The sequence below is a fragment of the Chenopodium quinoa genome, unplaced genomic scaffold (genome assembly GCF_001683475.1).
Source record: "Chenopodium quinoa cultivar QQ74 unplaced genomic scaffold, ASM168347v1, whole genome shotgun sequence".
Classification (NCBI taxonomy): Eukaryota; Viridiplantae; Streptophyta; class Magnoliopsida; order Caryophyllales; family Amaranthaceae; genus Chenopodium; species Chenopodium quinoa.
This window is the reverse complement of record NW_018744570.1, coordinates 363,920-376,681: the sequence shown is the minus strand read 5'-3', so window position 1 is coordinate 376,681 and position 12,762 is coordinate 363,920. Positions and strand designations below refer to the sequence as shown.

Below are 12,762 nucleotides of genomic sequence, written 5' to 3'. Positions count from 1 at the left end.
AATAAAAAAAATAAAAAAATTGAAGTAAAAATCCACGAGAGCTTGAACTTATCACGAGGGAAATAAATTACCAAACACCCACGATTAAATAATTATGAAAATCTCATATTCACAAACGTCGCTAACCAAACAACTTAGCCATATTACTAGGAATTGAAAAAGGCAGATTATTTCCTAGTAATATTGATGCCAACCAAACAACTTAACAAAGCTCTAATTGTATGTACTATTTTATTTTATTTTTGGTTTTGTATGACCATTTTATTTCATGTACCTCTCACTTCTCACCAAGTCACACTCACTCCTCACTAGTTATAATAAAGAGGATCAGTGTGACGGGTCTATATAATCATAGTCATGGCTCTAGTAATCCAACCATGTACTCTGACTACTCCTCCTAAACCTTTGATTGAATTTTCTGGAAATGTAAATCATCATCATCTCAAGCTTCAACCCAGTTTTTCATGGCGTAGTCAACCTAAAGCTTCATGGCAAGAGGTTAGCCGTTAAACACCTTTTCAAAATTCAAATTAATTCAACATTTTCATAGTTAATTGTATATTAAATTAATTAATTAATTTTGCAGGTTGCAGGCGTATTGGTTTTCTCAGCAATTCCTTTTACGGCAGTCAAAGCCTTTGCCAACAGTCCTTTTGCTGTTACTCTCCAGAAACGTCTTTTACAGCAGAAATTATCTGCTGCGGAAGAATCTATTCAGCGCAATAGGCTTGCTCAATTGGCGCGCAATCGCAGGTTTTATGCTTCTCTTTCTTATATTTGGCGCCAAATTTAGCGCGAATTTTGTTGATTGATCTAGCTCGAGTTTTGTTGATTGATTGTGCAATTTAGGGTTTAGAGATCATTCAATTTGTTACTCTACTTATTTATTAAGGTTTATGCTTGTATAATCTAATGTAGTACTAGTTTGATAGAAATAGCATTAAACTTAATGCTTGATTTGTGAAATTAATTTCCTTTTTGATGGTTGAAGTAAGGTTTCGTAATATATGCAGTCGTTGGTATGGAGGAGAACGACCGCGATGGCTTGGTCCAATACCTTTTGAATATCCGTCGTATCTAATTGGACAACTTCCTGGAGATTATGGTTTTGATCTTGCTGGTCTTGGGAAGGACCCTGATGCTTTGCTAAGATATTACAAGTATTGTTCTTTGCTTATTTTCTTATTGAAATTACCTTTTTGTTTTATCTTACTATATGTGCTAGTTGGTAATATTGGTATGCAATGTTTGCCTATCTGTTGGACTGTCGGCTGTGTTATTTTGTAGTAATATACAAGTGATCCATATGTCTGTTTTTGTTGTTAGGTGTTGGTGGAGTAATAACGAAAGTGTAGAATCTTAAGTTGTATACGCGTTATCACTCATTTGTTAGTATCAAGTCATCAACTCTACTAAAGGCGTGATTGTGCCTAAGACTAAGTTTAGGTTCTTTTTACATCTATGTATATGCTTGTGTTTCTACCCTATCAGACTTAGTTTTGGTGTTATAGACACAAAGTCATAATGGTAACACAAATTATATGTAACATCATAGACTTGTTCAGTCATTACCTTTGTGCCATGGTTACGACCACATCCTCTCTAAGATAGGGAGACAAACAACATAATCTTTCTCTGATCATCTCTAATCGTTTAAGCCACGTCCAATAGTCATTGTATGCCATTGACCACTTGACCAGCTTAGCCTAACCATCTCTAATCATGTCTGTTGTTGTCATGTGCAGCTTTGAGATACTCCATGCACGCTGGGCTATGCTTGGGGCTCTTGGTGCTCTGATTCCAGAAATACTGGATCTTAGTGGAGCTTCTCACTTTGCTGAACCTGTCTGGTGGAGAGTTGGTTACTCAAAACTTATGGCAAGTCTCTTGATCCACAAGCATCACTTAAGTATCATTTTGAGTATTATATTTATCTAAAGAGAAACCAAGGAATCATTAATTGGATTTTTCCTTAAAATATAGAGCAGTGCTTATAGGACACTTCATAATATACTACATACTCCTTTCTGCCAAGAGGCCCAAGACTAAATTATATTTCAAATTTGAGCAAAATAACAAACTGTATGTGTGGAATTATCATGTACTGCTAGTCCTCTACGCCCTTTTTTGTTTCACAGTTGAGAACTGAAAGGAAAATTATAGCCTCAAAGATGATACAAAGACTGTCAATATATAATGTTGTGTGATTCAACAGTGTAGTGTATTAAAATCAGTGAATGCCTTCATAGTTTAAAACAAGGCGAATTAAGTATCTACCCTTTTCAATGTTCATCTTGAATGAACAAAATTAAGGTGACAATTTTTTATTCTACCAAAGGAAGCACCCCCTTTCCTGTGGGGAGGTTGGAAACAAAATTGCCTGAAATATCTTTTTTGACATGATCAATTTAGGACCTTATTATGCAATATGCTGTTACAGTAAAGCACAAGAATAAGTCTGTTTTAGACTTGTGGTTGTTACTTATTTGTAACTATCCTCTTAAGATAGGAAGAAAACCTAAATATGTGGGTTGCTGGTACATGAAAAGCCTCTTGGACTTTGGGTGTTGAGAATTTTGTTGGAGACTAAAGAAACAGAATTATGTTTTGGGGTGCATTGCTTTTAAGATTCATGCAGTAAGTCCTGGACTACAGTGGCATCTACTATTGTCTGAAACTGCAATATCCTCTAGTGAACCTTTCTGAATGTAAAAAGAAAATACTCATTGATGAGGGGTGAGTTTGGCTTCCTATAGACAGCAGTACCATGGTGGGGCATCATTTGGTGTAGTGCGGCGATAGGGAATCCAAACCGAGTCCATAGAATACCTTTGGTGTGGGACTCAAGCAGGAACATATGGGCTTATAATGCTCTGTTAGCCAATGAAGCTACAACTTGGCATGAGTTTTGATGCCCTTGACACGTTTCAAAGCAAATGTTATTGTATGTGAATAGAGAGTGTGGGACTTGTGTCTTATCATTACAATTTTTCAAGTATGTTGTATGTTGGAGGATGCATGGGATTATTGAGATATTGCTAGGGAGCACTAACAATGGCAGCAAATAAGAAGAAAATGATGATTATATTGATAAGATGAGAATTACAATAAACCAAATGTAAACTCTACTTTCGAGAGGTGGATTCTCTCCGAATATGAGCTTTCGATTGGTGGATTCTCTCCGAATATGAGCTTTCGAGAGACTCACTCTCTCCGAATAACTAACCACACGATATTCAACATATCCTCTTTCCTCCTAATGAGACCTACTTATAGTAAATCCCTTCTAACATACCTCTAGCTTATTCCCCAAGTTACTACTAATAGACTATGACTAAGATACCCTTCCCCTATATACTGATTACTTGCATTACCCGTCGCCCAAACTTTCACCTTGTCCTAAATGTGGATAGTAGTCGACACTTGATTCCCGGCAGTGGCATAAGGCTCCTTATCACTGAGGTTTTGCTCTTCCTTCAATGGTAGAGCTATGGAAAAACTATGAATGGGTGAGTAGGTTGGGGCTAATAAATGGATTATGAGAAAAGGTGCTAGGTTAGGTCGTAAAAAGAAGGGTAGGATAATGGAAAATTGATGTGGGCTAGATGAAGGGTAGGATAATGGAAAATTTTGTGGGCTAGATGAATGGGTTAGTAGGTTGGGGCTAATAAATGGATTATGAGAAACGGTGCTAGGTTGGGTCGTAAAAAGAAGGGTAGGATAATGGAAATTTGATATCTAGAAGTTGTAAAATGGGCCTATTGTCATTAAGCCTAGTTGTTTGACTTTCTTCATCTTTAAAAAGTTGTAAAATGGGCCTATTGTCATAGAACTCCCAAGTGCCTAAGAAGTGCTCTACTCTAGAATGTTCTAACCTCCTCAAATCGAGTGTCCTAAAACCTAACCTATTATATACATTTCTGATTTACATCTCTTATGTACAATATTCTGGATAATACTACGCTACTCTAGTCCATAAAGAATATACAAGATTACCCTAGAAAGTTCTAGAACCTTGTAGCGCAATCTAGACACTTATGGGGCCTATCTTCGAAAACCGACTTCACCCTCATCTTCATTGGGCCTAAAAACGGTGGACCCCCAAGTTTCGACCCATTTGGGCTCCCAAATGACCCATTATTGTGTTATTGTCTTTAGGGTGTTCACTAGGAAAACAACCCTCTAAATGAAGCTCTATAGGGGGAAGGTACTAACTAGCACCCATGGGCATCTCCCGTAGCCCAAGCTGTTGCCTAGCGCCCATACGACCACAATGACGCTTCTAAGGGTGTGGGGACTTGAGTCGTGACATGCTCCCCACCCAAGTATTGACTACCCCGTCAAAGCCATCCATTGAACTCCTCGATCTTGCCCATGAATTGCCATAGGTCCACCTCTCGTTCCCATGATGCCTCGTTATCTAGGACGCCTTTCCATCAGACAAGATACTCGTTATAGTTTGGTACGCCCCTTCTTCTAATGACCCTTTTTGCCTCGATCATCTCGATGTCCCGATCGTACGACGCCACTACTGTTGTTGGCCATTGGCGCCTGTTGAGACTCGCCCCTTAAAGGATCTTCTTAGTCATCATGATAGGGCTTCAACAAGCTTACATGGAACACCGGATGGTAACTCAAGCTTATAAGAAACTTTCTCGACCTTCTTAATGACGAGGAAAGGACCCTCATACTTTCGCACAAGGCCTTAGTGCACCTTGCGGAAGACTTTGAAGGGTAGCAAGTTCACCATGACAAGGTCACCAACTTGAAACTCCAATGGGTGCCTATGCTTGTTCGCACATTTCTTTATCTTCTTCAACGCTTTGTCCAAGTAAGCCCTTGATATATCTAACTGTTCATGCCACCCTCGTGCTAGCTTGTATGCAGCAGGGCGGCTACCAGTGTAGACCGATGCTATTCCTTGCGGCGTCTTGGCCCAAGACCAACTCAAAAAAGCTTTTGCCCGTTGCCTCAGACCGCTTCAAATTGAATGAGAATTGGGCAATATCCATTAGCTTGGCCCAATCCCTTTGATTGACACTAAAAAAGTGCATTAGATAAAGATCCAGCAATGCATTTACCCTCTCGGTCTACCCATGGGGGTGAAAACTTGTGGAGAAGTGAAGATCAAACCCAAGCAACTTGAACAACTTTGTCCAAAATTTTGCCGTAAATCTTGGATCACGATCACTAATGCTGCTTCTAGGCAAGCCCCAGTGTTTCACATCGAACTTTCAGAAGAGCTTGGCGGCTTGCTAAGTAGTGCAGTCTTTCGGTGCCGGTATGAAAGTCCGGTACTTGGAAAAGCGGTCAACTACCACAGTGACAGAATCGCACCCATCACGCCCAAGGATGATCCGGGATTGGCAAGGGTTCATGCAACCCAACCGGCACGCGTTGCTCAACCTTGCCTTTTTGGCACACAAGACAAGTTCTCACATATGTCTCCACATCGTCCCTCATGTGAGCCTAGTAGTAAGTCCCTTCCGAGAGTGCCAATGTGTGTTGTGTTGTATCCCTCTGGTGCCCAACTGCATTGAATCATGGCACTCCTTGAGCATATCCTACTTAAGATTATCCCAATTATGCACAAAGATGCGATGTCCAACTGTGGCAAAGGGAAAGGTGGGGGAGCCAAACCCACCAAGTACAACCACAATGGGGGCAAGTCATCCGAGAAGAAGACAAGGGCAAGGATAAGGAAAAATCCTTGGATGGAAAAGCAAAGCAATGCTGCTTCTTGCCAAAGAGTGCCCACAGCGTTAAAAGCTCGACGCTTTAATCAATGAGCACTAACTCACCGGGGGAATTGTTAGGGTACGAGGCTCATATGGAAACATTGCGCTTGTGCAATAGCGTTAAGGCTACGATGAAGGAGCACGATAGGGGCGACAACGTGGCCAAGGTAAGCACGTCTTCCCCGCACGAACAAACCTTACCTTATGTTCGTGGAAGCTTTGTGGAAGCCGAGGTGAATCGGAAGGCTTCCAAGACACTCGTCGACACAGGTGCAACGCACAACTTTGTGAACTTTGTGACCCTCAGAGAGGCCACGTGGTTGGACATTCAGTTCACCAAAAGAAGACTTGGTCTTTGAAAATGGTGGACAAAGATCTAGCCCACATCCATGGCATAGCTCGAAAGGTGCCCATTTGTTTGGGAAAATGGAGGGGCACCATCGATCTCACCGTCGTCTGACATGGACGACTTCTCATTGGTGTTGGGCTTAGATTTCATGGACTCGGTGAGACCCTTTGCATTTGAGAAGGACGGATCAATGACCATTGCGAGGGATCAAGGAGCATGGTTCATCCCTATGCATTGCTTAAAGATTGCTTTGTATTGCTTGAGAGAACTTTACACTTGTGTGGATTCTACTCTAGAAGGTTCTAACCTCCTCAAATGGAGGGTCCTAGAACTTGGCCATTCTAGCTAGTTCTACACAAATTTGATTTACACCTCTCTATGTACAATGTCCAGGAAAGATCTAGACTACTCTAGCTTATGAAAAGTGTACAAGATTGTCCTAGAAGATTTTAGAAGCTCCCGGGTGTTGAACCTTGTAGTGCAATCTGGAACGTTGTGCGGCCCATCTCCAAAATCTGACTTCACCATCATCTTCATCGGGCCTATAAATGGTGGACCCCCCAAATTTCAGCCCGTATGGGCTTCATTTCGGCCCCTAAATGGCCCATTATTGCGCTACTGTTAATTGGGTGTTCACTAGGAAAACAGCCCCTGATCTAAATCTATAGGGGGAAGGTGCTTCTTAGCACCCATGGCATCTCCCTTGGCCCGATTTGTTGCCTAGTGCCCATTTAACGATGACGTTGCCTTTGAGGGTGTGGTGACTCGAGTTGTGATAGCCCACATTGCATCATGGCACTCCTTGAGCACATATCGCCTAAGATTATCCCACTTTGGCACAAAGATGTGACACCGAACTGTGGCAAAGGGAAAGGTGGAGGAGCCAAACCCACCGAGGGCGGCCATAACGGGGGCAAGTCACCCGAAAAGAAGAACAAGGGCAAGGATACGGAAAAATCTTCGAATGGCAAAGCAAAGCAAGGCTGCTTCTTGTGCGGAAAGAGTGCTCACAGCGTCAAAAGCTTTCACCCCAGACCGATGGGTAGACCGAGAGGGTGAATGCATTGCTGGAGCTTTATCTGAGACACTTTTTTAGTGCCAATCAAAGGGATTGGCCAAGCTGATGGATATTGCCCAATTCTCATTCAATTTGCAGCGGTTTGAGGCAATGGACAAGAGCCCTTTTGAGCTGGTCGTGAGCCAACAACCCTTGACGCTGCAAGGAGTTGCATAGTGCTACATTGGTAGCTGCCCCGCTGCATACAAGCTAGCACGAGGGTGGCTTGAATAGTGGATATATCAAGGGCTTACTTGGACAAAGCGTCGAAGAAGATGAAGAAGTGGGCGGACAAGCATAGGCACCCATTGGAGTTTCAAGTTGGTGACCTTGTCATGGTGAAGTTGCTACTGCAACAGTTCAAAGTTTTCCGCAAGGTGCACAAAGGCCTAGTGCAGAAGTACGAGGGTCCTTTCCCAGTCTAGGTCTGAAAAGTTTCTTATAAGCTTGAGTTATCACCCAAGCTAAGATCCATCTGGTGTTCCATGTAAGCTTGTTGAAGCCCTATCATGGTGACTAAGAAGATTTTTCAAGGGGCGAGTCTCAGCGGGGGCCAACAACCAACAACAGTAGTGATGTCGTACGATCGGGACATCGAGATGATTGCGGCAAAAAGGGTCATTAGAAGAAGGGGCGTACCAAGCTATAAAGAGTATCTTGTCTGATGGAAAGGTGGACCTATGGCAATCCAAGGGCAAGATCGCGGAGTTCGATGGATGGCCTTATCGGGGTCATCAATACTTGGGTGGGGGAGCATGTCACGACACAAGTCCCCACACCCTTAGAAGCATCATTGTGGTTGTATGGGCGCTAGGCAATAGCTTGGCCAAGGGAGATGCCCATGGGTGCTAGTTAGTACCTTCCTCCTATAGAGCTTTATTTAGCTTAGGGGTTGTTTTCTAGTGAACACCCAATGACAATAACATAATAATGGGCTATTTGGGGGCCTAAATGGGCCCAAACTTGGGGGTCCACCGTTTTAGGCCCAATGAAGATGATGGTGAAGTCGGTTTTCGAAGATAGGCCCTACTGAGTGTCGAGATTGCACTACAAGGTTTGGGAGACGTCCGGATGCTTTTAGAACTTCTTAGGGCAATTCTCATATGACAGCTAGATGCCTAGAATTTTCTTTAGTTCCCCTTTAATTTTTATCTAGACCCCACCACCTTTTACTCCTTCACTTCCCTTTGTCTTTTTTTTTTTCTTTTCCCACATGACCCCCAACCCCTTTTCCTCCCTTTTCAACTATTATAGTTAGTTTTAGTGTAGAATTAAGTCCATTTTTTAATAAAGTATACAAGAATATAAAATTTCTAAAAATTATGAGAAAATTCATTATAAAAATACATAAAACACAAAATTAAAATTAAAAAAATTATTGCGCAACAACCGCGATGAAGTCCATGAACAAGTGATCAACGCCTCATATCCGTTACCGAATTACTGTGACTGTTTCCGCGATCGTGATCAAAACCGCATTTTCGAACCATGACTTGCATTTGGAGAGCACCTCAAGCGTCCATCCTACCATTGATGGCATGAGGTGATTGCTGCTGGTTTATTGTGAAGATATCTTGGGATTATGTCCAGTTGAATAGTGTGAAGGATAATTAGGTGTTTTGGTAGTGAAACAAGTTGGTGAGACAATAGGAAATGTGGCTGTGGGGGTGAAGGGGAGTCTAGAATTGCGGTTGGTGTCATTAAGGAGTGTGGTTATGTTGCTCAAACTTAATTTTTTTTGTTGGGCACAAATACTTGCGTAGGTGTTAAGACTGTCGTATTTATCACGGAGTAGAATTTTGTGGGTACTTGAGGTGTAATGAGTTATACAACCATACAAGCGAGTAACATAGGAAAAGGTGTTAAGACTTTGTTGTTTTTATAACGAAGTAGAATTATATGGATACTTGAAGTGAAATGAAATGTACAACAATACAAGCATGTAACATAGGAAAAGGTGTTGAGACTTTGTCATTTCTATCACGGAGTAGAATTATATGGGTACTTGAGGTGAAATTAATTGGACAACAATACAAGCGAGTAACATAGGGTGCATGTATCATGATGGAGAAGGGAGGTTTTTTGGTGAGGAAGGATGAAGTTGCTTGGCCTAAGCATTTGACTAGAGATTGCAGGGAAGTAATGGGGGTAGGGATCTGGTTCATGCTTTGTAAACTTGTTATACTGCTGAACCACCAACATTCAAAACTATTTCTTTTTCTAAATATTATAGACTTGAAACTGGCAATACAAAAGGGGTACTAAAGAGATTGATCCCGACCCAATTCATCATCTACTCTAAGCAAGGACGACCACCAACCCCCCCCCCCCCTCCACCCCCCAACACAAGTGAATGTTGAAAGTCTTGAAACCATTCATGTCAATGCTCCTGCTGGCCTGTACAAATATGGTTTTTACTTGTGTACTGTAAACTTTGAGTTGTTACTCGCTCATTTATAAGATGGTGCACATTTTCAACCTTTTGCCTTTGTTAATGCACTAAAGTGTCCTTTCGGCTGCTGCTGCTGAATGATTTTGTGAAATTCTTCAGGGAGAGACACTTGACTATCTTGGCATTCCAGGACTCCACTTAGCAGGCAGTCAAGGAGTAATTGTAATAGCGATATGCCAAGTCCTTCTTATGGTAACTTTTCTCAGTATGCCTTTGGTTTCTTCATTCCTTATAACCAGTCTTTCAATAACTTTATTGATGTTGAATCTTCTCTTCTATGTATTTTGGGAAGAATTAAGGTATCTATGTTGCAATACTTTGGTTAATTACTGTCTCCCCATCCTTAAATGCTGTATTTAAACATGGTTCTCAAGAGGATGATGCACACCTAGTGTGAGAATCCACCCTAGTTTTCCATTATGAATATTTTTTTATATCATGGTTCTTAAGAGGGTGATGCACACCTAATGTTAGAACCCACCCTATCTTTCCATATTGAATACTTTTTCTTTTTGCTTTATAGGCCTTGAGTCATGCTTGTTAATTCTTCCTGTGTGCCGGCCTTTCAGTATGGCTGAACTCAATTATGACGTTTCTGCAGTTTAAGTTTAACCTAGGAATATATAATATCTTGTAATTAATCCTTTGTGGGGGATAATGATGCATAATTGAAATCAAAGCTTCACATCTGTAGTATTCTAGTTATAGCTGTTGTAATTAATCCTGCATTGATTTCATGGTTGCCTCCACCTCTTAAGGAGTTAAGGATATGGTCTCCCGAGCTCATTTGAGCTTGGATAAGCAAGTCTCATTTAGTGTAATTTTAACCATAAAATAAAATATATGAAATAACTTAAATTAAAATCAACAGTTTGATACCAAAATTTAAGTTTTCTGCGTTTGAAAAGGGGGAAGTTCCCAAGATATCTTGTAGTCGGGAATTACCTCTCATTGAATTCTAATAGTAGCCCCAGTTTTTCTTGTTTGGATTATATTTAACAAATAGACTATTGTTGCATTAATATGAGTGGAATGGGCCATTGTCACAGAAAACTCCTGTCTATAATTTTTTGAACACAAGTACAAAGGCAAGTTGACTAGAGCTGTTTCTATATCCAATTATTGTAATGTCATCATGTTGGGCATTTTGATTTTTCGTTAAGTTGGCTGTATTTTGTTTATCTAGTAGTAAATGTTCATCTGCTCTAGTTACTTGATGGTTCACCATTTGTAATCTCTTGGTTCTGTATCTCCGCCCCCTCTTTGACTTCCTATTCAATGCCAATTGTTATTGTTCGCTTTTTGTTTGTAATGTAATATTATGGTTGTAACCTTTTTTGTGAAGGTCGGACCAGAGTATGCACGATATTGTGGAATTGAAGCCTTGGAACCCTTGGGAATTTTCTTACCTGGTGATATAAATTATCCAGGAGGAGTACTTTTCGACCCCTTAAATCTAAGTAACGATCCTGTTGCTTTTGAGGAGCTTAAAGTGAAAGAGATGAAGAATGGCCGATTGGCAATGGTTGCTTGGTTAGGCTTCTTTATTCAAGCAGCTGTGACTGGTAAAGGACCTATAGAGAACCTTGTTGAGCACATCTCCGATCCATTGCACAATAACTTGATCTCGCTGTATATGTAATGTTTGGCGTCTGTATAGTGTAATTTTTGTATGTACATGTAAATCACATACTTCCTATCTCAAGAAACAAGTGACCAATTGTTATCTGCTACAGTACAGGCTGCTGAGTAGTTCAACTTATATGTTGAATTTTTGCTTGAATGAGCAAAGAAAGATGATTGTCCTTTTAGCAGAAGCCTGGGTCACACAACCTATTGATTTGGTTTGGCTGAGTAAGACTGGATTTGGAGCCATGTTAATGCAAAAGATGCACAAGCTTGCTGCTATTTGCCAAGTTGGGAAGTTAATTTCCATCATATCTTTTCTTTGAGCTCGTCATGACTATGGGTGGCATGAAGCACTAGTTAATTTGATGTGTATCAAGGGGCAGGAAAATTAAATAGCTTGTTTGTGAGCAATTCAAAGTGTGAATAGATCATCATAGCTTATATTTGAGCTAGCCTCAGCAAGTTAGCATGTACAATTTGTATTGTCAATACATAGAACGACATGTATTAGATGATTGTTTTAAAAGTATTTCAGAGTTGCATATAAACTCTGCATATTTTGAATCAAGGATTTGAATTTGAGCCGACTATAAAACAATACTTCATACATTTCTATACAGCTAATGCATCAAGGACCGTCTTTGGTGCTAAGTACATAAAAGAATCATGTAACCAGCTGACAGCAACCGCCAACCGCGATAATCAGGCTTGTGTTAGAAGGAGTCCTTATTGAGTTATTTCTGAAACTTGAGCGTGAAGATTATGTGGTGGGTGCGCCATCATATTATCCGAATTGCATGTATACACAGGAAATGTCAAATAAGACGATGTACTCCCTCCGTCTCATAATATAGTTTTTATTTTTCTATTTTGGAGAATCAAAATGTTGTTTCTGTTTCTATTTTTGGATAGTATGTAAATATAATTATACCCTTATTTTTTTAACTTTATTCATTGTACTTCCTAATTTACCCTTGAATTTTGCACATGTTTTATACTTTTTTCAACTTTCTCTCTCTAACTTTTGTCTATGATTGTACTTTTCACTTTTATTAGGTACTTTATCCACTTTCTCCTCCCATTTCTTAAAAATCGTGAAAAACACAAACATAAACTATATTATGGGACAGAAGGAGTATAAGTATAATGGGCATTCTATGATGACAGCTGTTTACTTTTATTCTCTCTCCCTCTGCTGTACTTTGTGTTTTAAGGGTGTACAATTAACTAATACTCCCTCCGTCCCATAATATAGTTCTTATTGTGTTTTTTTCATGGTATTTAAGAAATGGGAGGAGAAGTGGAAAAAAGCTAGACAAAAGTTAAACAAAAGTGCAAAACAAGTGGATAATTTAAGGGAAAAAATGTGAAAAGTACAATTATAGACAAAAGTTAGAGAGAGTGTGGAAAAATGTACAATGCAAGTGGATAATTTAAGGGTAAATTAGGAAGTTCAATGAATAGAGTTAAAAAAATGAGAGTATAATGATCTTTACATACTATCCAAAAATAGAAATAGAAACAACATTTTGGATCT

At 40.1% G+C, this 12,762-nt stretch overlaps 1 protein-coding gene across 3 annotated transcripts; it reads left to right on the top strand.

Annotated features, from left to right (window-relative positions):
* Positions 1-216: 216 nt before the first annotated feature.
* Positions 217-11,789, top strand: LOC110699112 (chlorophyll a-b binding protein 7, chloroplastic-like). 3 transcript variants are annotated; one of them, XM_021876600.1, is made up of 6 exons: positions 243-498; positions 587-753; positions 996-1,160; positions 1,746-1,878; positions 9,696-9,788; positions 10,942-11,789. In XM_021876600.1, the coding sequence occupies exons 1-6, from the start codon at positions 358-360 to the stop codon at positions 11,236-11,238; spliced, it is 996 nt and encodes a 331-aa protein (XP_021732292.1). In that variant the 5' UTR covers positions 243-357; the 3' UTR covers positions 11,239-11,789. The 3 variants fall into 3 exon arrangements, with proteins under 3 accessions (XP_021732295.1, XP_021732292.1, XP_021732293.1); XM_021876601.1 differs by having other exon boundaries at positions 254-498; positions 1,014-1,160; XM_021876603.1 differs by lacking the exon at positions 9,696-9,788 and having other exon boundaries at positions 217-498.
* Positions 11,790-12,762: the final 973 nt, after the last annotated feature.

Bases quoted from the DNA above. Each gene is read 5' to 3' on its own strand.
- LOC110699112 (XM_021876600.1), top strand. From the start codon at position 358: ATGGCTCTAGTAATCCAACCATGTACTCTGACTACTCCTCCTAAACCT. The intron at 1,161-1,745 runs GTATTGTTCTTT...TGTCATGTGCAG, and splicing joins GCTTTGCTAAGATATTACAA to CTTTGAGATACTCCATGCAC. The intron at 9,789-10,941 runs GTAACTTTTCTC...TTTTTTGTGAAG, and splicing joins TATGCCAAGTCCTTCTTATG to GTCGGACCAGAGTATGCACG.